This window comes from Cryptotermes secundus, unplaced genomic scaffold (assembly GCF_002891405.2).
Source record: "Cryptotermes secundus unplaced genomic scaffold, Csec_1.0 scaffold514, whole genome shotgun sequence".
Lineage (NCBI taxonomy): Eukaryota > Metazoa > Arthropoda > Insecta > Blattodea > Kalotermitidae > Cryptotermes > Cryptotermes secundus.
In genome coordinates, this window is record NW_019739218.1 from 1,226,834 (window position 1) to 1,233,327 (window position 6,494).

Below are 6,494 nucleotides of genomic sequence, written 5' to 3' on the forward strand. Positions count from 1 at the left end.
ACCGGTTCTCACGGTCTCTTCGCTTGCAGATTTCTTATATTTTTTCTTCTACCCTGAAGATGGAGGCGATACGTTCCTCCGAAACGTCGGTTAACACCACATATACACGGTGCCAAATCCCAGAAGACTGCATTCTTCAGTAAACATATATCGCGTGACCCCTACCCACTGTTGATGTGTAATGTCACCACGTATGCACAGCTGACGGACATGCAGGAAATCATGTCACATGACAGCCACCTACTGTTGACGTATGACATCACTGCTCCTGCCCCAGCTACTGGACACATGGAGAACACAGCTTGCTCTACTGTTTTTTTGTGGGAATGTTGCATATGTTACCTAGCAACGGCCAATGTTTACAGAGTCACTGCTTAGCAACGGGTCTATATGCCACAATATACAGTTAGCACGCATTTTGTATCTGTTTAGCACCACTTTAGGGTGAAACCATGGTTCAGGCAGATGTAATGAATTTGTAATCAAGATGAGAACATGCCTGTTTGCAGTGTACTGCTAAGTAGAGTGAGACCTGGTGACTGCTTTATGATTGGTCCCCATACATCTTTGTTGGCTTCTAAGATTTTGACTAATTATTTGTGTCCTTGTGTAGCAGGAATTGATTGAACATTATGGCTTAGCACTGTTGCTTCATTTCCCAAGCTTGAAGCTTGGACAAGCAACTGGACATCCTGAATGAGCTTTTTCATGGATTTCTTCAGATTCTCCAACAAAATACTGGAACAGTGTCCTGAAGGAGGTCATGACCATTTCATTCCATAGCCTTTCCAGTTCATCACTGACAGTCACCTCCTTCTCAGCACTATATAATCTGTGCAGTTGAAGAAGCGAATAATGCATGAACCAGTCAATATTATTGGTACTGAAAGCTCTTTTCTAAGGAGTAAAAGTAGCCACAGCTTGACACTGACTGCTTACCTCCAATTAGCATTAAAAATGTTATGTATGAAGCTAAGATTTAGACACCCTGATTGTACTTTCTGGGCTACCTATTGAACGTTCATGAATCCTTGATAAACTTATTAATATTTACTTAAGTAAAATATTCCTGTATGACTGCTGTAACTGAATAATTTTGTCTTGTAATATCCATAACAAGTCTCAATAGGCTTTGCATTATCCATAAGATATCTGAATAAACCTTATAATGGAAAAGATTATTATTATTATTATTATTATTATTATTATTATTATTATTATTATTGTTGTTGTTGTTGAATTGAATTTGAAATTTGCACAATGTGCTTTGTTGCAGGGACCCAAGGGAGAAGAAAACGGACAATCTTAATTATCCTTACGTACAACTTAGCACCTGACCTAGGCACCTGCTTGTAGTTGGGATTGCCTTGCTGAGACCTTGTACAGCAGAGGAAAACTCCATCAACAATATGAAAGGCATAATACTGCCACCACTGCAGTAGATTAATCCAGTGAAATTATATCTTATTTCATTCTTTCTTTGTTATTTGCTTTCACACTGCAGACTGGTCTGTCAGTGTGGTAATTATGATATAGTGTATTTAATTAATAATAACAGATAACTAATGATGATGATTATTATTATTATTATTAATAGCAAGGAAGGTCAACATGTTACAGAATAAACATTTTCGTATAGTCAGAACCAGTGATTGTATGCCATCATGCTGCGGTTTTCAGTTAGGGTAATATATTGCTTTGGAAAGAGATCATAGAAGAGGTGCACCAGAATTACAATTTCAGGTGAACTAAGAGATAGACAAGCTGAAACGAATGTTAAATACAGCTCCTTTAAGAAAAGAGCATTTAGAATTCTTCACAAAATACTGGGGACATGAAACAATGACATCTTGGAATGACAATGCTGAAAGCCATGCTTCTGTGTGGCAGCATACACTAATAATAAAGAAAATATTGCAGAGGCTTGAAACCAAAGGTGCCCTATATGCTATGTTTTAGATTACTAGATGTAAATGTATTGTACTAATTTTACATAATGGTGATGATGATGCCTGTTTAGTCCAAGTAGTCATGACTCTTGGAAATGAAAACCAAAGTAATATTGTACAGTAGTTTACTGTATGTTCCAGTGTGCAGTTAGAGGTTCTTGTTGTAGGGGTACAACCATTAGTTAGATTTATTATCATCATTATGAGAGGTGACTCTGTGTCGATTTATTTGAATAGAAGAGTGTACTTTTGGTTTGGCTCTCCTAATATATTTATTATTAATAGCAATAAATTCTTATACTATATCGAAACTGATAGGAGGAGAAGAGACTTTGTTATTTATAAATGTATAGTGAAAACCAAGCTCAGAATACGGGTCCTGCCCATGCTGTGTCATCCCTCATGGGCGGCAATATGGACGCAGGAGGGCAGACGCAGGATGCCAAAACGATCTATCCAGGCATATCATATGAACCATATCAAAACCAGTGCTTTCTCTCACCTCCTCCTATCAGCATATATTTGTAGCTGGAATCAATATCTTGTGAAAATTAGTTTTAGGCAGTTTGCCAAATTTTCTGGGGTAAAATGTGATGCATACTTTATATGGTAGTATAATAATTTGTATATATCATATCATTACTTTCAATGAGTGTAATAATATTGTAATTCCTGTGACTAAAGTGACCACCTGTCTCTAGATTTTAGCTCATTTGTGTCAGCAATTTAGCCTACTGGATATTTCCAACAAATGGAGAACATAAATCATGGTACAGTTTATTAGATTTTTTTATCTGAGGTTTGAACGAAACTTCTTAGGTGGTCAGATGTTAACAGCTGAGTTGCACCCAATATTAGCGTTGTATGACCTATATACAATGTGTATGAACCAAAGCAGAGACTGAAAGCTTCAGGTGCAAAGGACAATCTATAGGAACACTGGAGTTCAGGCAAGAAGAAAGCGCTGTAGTATGAAAGTTGCGTGCACGCATACAAAGGAGGACTGAAAAGGGTAAGTGCTGAAATTCACTGCAGATGGAAATGTAATTTCTGTTTGTTAATAACTTGTAGAGTCTTATAAGAAAAGAAAAAAAGATTTATAGAATCTTATTAGTAGTTGCTTTAAGTGTAAGGTTGATGTGATATAAATTTATTGGGCCACTGGAGTGGAGGTACAGACTAGGAAAGTACTGGGGAATATATGAACAAATATTGTGTAGTGTTTGCTTTCCGTATTTCAGTAACTTTAGTGAAGTTATCTAATAGAAATTAACATAGAAATTGAAAAGTTATAGTGCAAAGAGTCGAAAGGTGTTTACCAGTACATGTCCCACTCTGGATTCTCCTCTTACAGGTCCATTTTGTATGCAGATTTATCAGGTCTGTTTGCATTGTGTAGACGCAGTCACATTTTTCATGTGATTCTAATAAAATTGAAAATTAATTTGTCTGATGAACACATCAGGCAGGTGTTCACAGTGTGCAGCAAGTTTCAGCTGCTTGTTAAATTAAATATTCACAGTTCCACAACTTAAAATACAAAATAAATGAATAGATACGAAGCAAGTATGCCAGTGTTAACTGTTATTGTAGTAAACAAATCATTGCTTCAAAAGCATATATTTTAAATGTTTTAACCGTCTAATTTTCCCTCCAGAAAATGAATTATTAAGAAGGATGGTATTTATGTGGTTCCTGCACAATGCAACAGATCCATTCTGGAAAATTTCCGTCCATTGTTTGTCTCTAGTAAAGACAAAACGCAGCTCAATGCTACAGGGGAGGGCGGGGGCAAATCAGCAGAAATAAACATATCAGCTTATAAAAATTACCTGTTATGCAATCCGAACCTTTTGAATGTCATTGTTTGTTCTTGTGCATTTGTTTGTTTGAATACTGCAACAGAACTATACACTTGTAAGATAACTGCTCGTTACACTTCACGTGCAGAAGAATGCTGTTTGAATGGGGCTCAAAGGGTGGACAACAGGACCCTTTTGTTCATTGTCTCTGCAGGATTTTATTTGATAACTGGAAACTGTGTTTATGATAAATATACTGTATATTAGGTAATGGTAATATTTTAGTAATGTTTTCTTGGGGATAATTTTAAATAGACTGCAGAACAGTATTATGACTTACAAATAAGTGTTTTAGTTATTTCCAAATGTGTTAGAACAAGAAGGTATATATTGTCTCTTTGGTCATGGTACTTAACTCATTGCATTGCATGTGGTTGAAAGTGTTACTTGTGTGTTCATGGCAATTTAATAATTTAAGAATGAAGGGTATAAACTAATCAGGGCTATAACTGAAGGATGATTAAAGTACTGCCTTATTCTGCTCGAGCTTTGCATATTGTGTATGTGTGTTTGTGTGTATGTTCTATGTAGCTACAATACTTTGCTTCCTGGCTGACTCTGAATGACTGAATTTTCATGTGACAGATGATCAAGGATTTATAATACCTAGTTTCTATAAGAGAGAAGACACGGTGTACCTTTCTTTATTGTCATAAGACATCCTGGAATTTTTATATTTTTCTTTCTAACCATTCTTTAGATAAATTATGCACGATATGAAGAATTTTTCTCACATCTAGTTATACCCATCTGTACTGATAGTTTAGATTTAGTGTTTGTTTTACATAATTTGTGGAGTACTGTGTTTTATAAACTGATTTGAGTGCCTGCTAAAGAATTGTTGACAGATTGGTTGATTGGTTAGATTCTGTAAGTCTTTGAGCCCCAAAACTGTAGAATGTTGTTAAGTCCTTAATGTGTTTCCAAATATATATGAAATGGTAGTAAAAGCAGGTATAATGTGATAATATCAATGGGAAAACTATTTAAAAAAAGAAGAAAAACTAGCCACTCTCGCCTTCTCTAATTAACCTGCTTTAAATCATAGGTTAAAAAACACCACTTTCTAAACATATCATGATCTGTGCCCCTTATCAAGTGACATTCTTAAATTTTAGCAAGTAATTGTTAACTAAAGCAAAGTTTGATATATATAAGAAACAAGAATTTACAAAGAAACAAATCCTTTTTGTGAGAAGATAAGGATTTTGATGAATTTCCTATAATGATTAATGTAATTATTACTATGTATTACTACTTATATATTATATTTATGGGTTTTTAAGTTTGTTACTGAAGGTTTGGCATATCTCTGTATAACAGTGCATGTATGTACATGTGTGTGTGTGTGTGTGTGTGAGAAAACAATCATTGCAATATTTTATTTCAAACAGAAAGAAAAGATATGACATTTTATCTCTTTCTCCAATAAAGAGAGGAACAGAAGCTTACTTGTCCTCTAACATGGTTTTTAAGAGCTGCTTAATAAGTAGTTTTGGTGTCACACAAGAAATGTAATTAAAATGTTTGAAGAACCATGTGGGAATTTTAAATCTCATCATTTCAATGCATTAGAACATGAAAGGTAATGTTTGGGGGCATCACCTTGCTTTGAACAGCTGGATGACTGAGTTCATTCTTTGTACTGTGAAAAATGTAATTACCCAACATTCCAGTGACAATTACCATCAAATGGTCAAAAGTTTTTGCTAACAAACATATGTCCTCTTTGACAGAGAGTGTGTACCTGTGTCCATAAGGCCTTCATTTCACCATTGGAAATGTTTATTGCCTTGAACTTATTCTGAACAACTTTCTTATACCAAATTATGTTGATCAGTAATGTAGAAACTGCGCCATGGAGGTTGTCTCATTTTAATTTATTTCATTTTCATAGTACAAGAATTGTATCCAGCACATGTTCCAATAATGGATGACATCTGCAGACTTGAGATCAAGGCTTGAGAAATCAATTTGTCATACATATACTTGTAGATAAACATGGGAAATCACAGACTGAAACAACATATGCCTAAGCAGTCTTTTGAGTATGTCAACATAGTTTCAGATCAAATTACTATTTTTATGTTTAAGGTTTTGTTTTCAGGATAAAGCAAGAAATAGAATCTCTGTAATTTGTTTCTTTGTAGTTTTAAAACAAGCATTCCAAACAGTGCTGCTGAACAAAGACTGAGATGTAAGTAGGAACTGTAGATAGAGGTATGTAACACACTAACTATAAAGTGAAGTAAGTAAAGTAAGGCTATCCCTGTAAAAGGCCATGAAGGCCCATAGGGTTGTGAAACGCTGAGGGTCCCACAGTATCTAGATAATCGGCTCAAAGATGGCGGTAACAATAATATTGTGATATGTTGCGCCAAGCCGAGCCCCCCCCCCACACACCAGCAGTGACGCGGCGGGGGAGTCAGCGCTCCCCTCCCCCTCCNCAAAGATGGCGGTAAGGCTGTCAGCCTTACACGCTGGCCGCGCTTTACTCCACAGGAAAATTATTTATTTAATTCCTGGTACTCATTTCTGTTAGAGGCTGAGTGAACCCCAGGGCCATATTGCGGTCAGAGGGATTAGGTCAATTGAAAAAATCCAATTACCTCATTGAGACTTGAACCCGTGACCTTCCAACTTGTAGCATAGTGTTTTGTATCAAAATTAATATGTAGACATT

At 35.8% G+C, this 6,494-nt stretch overlaps 1 protein-coding gene across 1 annotated transcript in view; it reads left to right on the plus strand.

The window, feature by feature from the left end:
• The window catches only part of LOC111871720 (protein couch potato), a 585,761-nt gene extending 579,697 nt beyond the window's left edge, over positions 1-6,064 (plus strand). The window contains exon 9 of the mRNA XM_023865011.2: positions 1,277-6,064. Within this exon, the coding sequence (XP_023720779.1) occupies positions 1,277-1,309 (33 nt within the window). The 3' untranslated portion in view covers positions 1,310-6,064. The remainder of the gene's footprint in view (positions 1-1,276) is intronic.
• Positions 6,065-6,494: the final 430 nt, after the last annotated feature.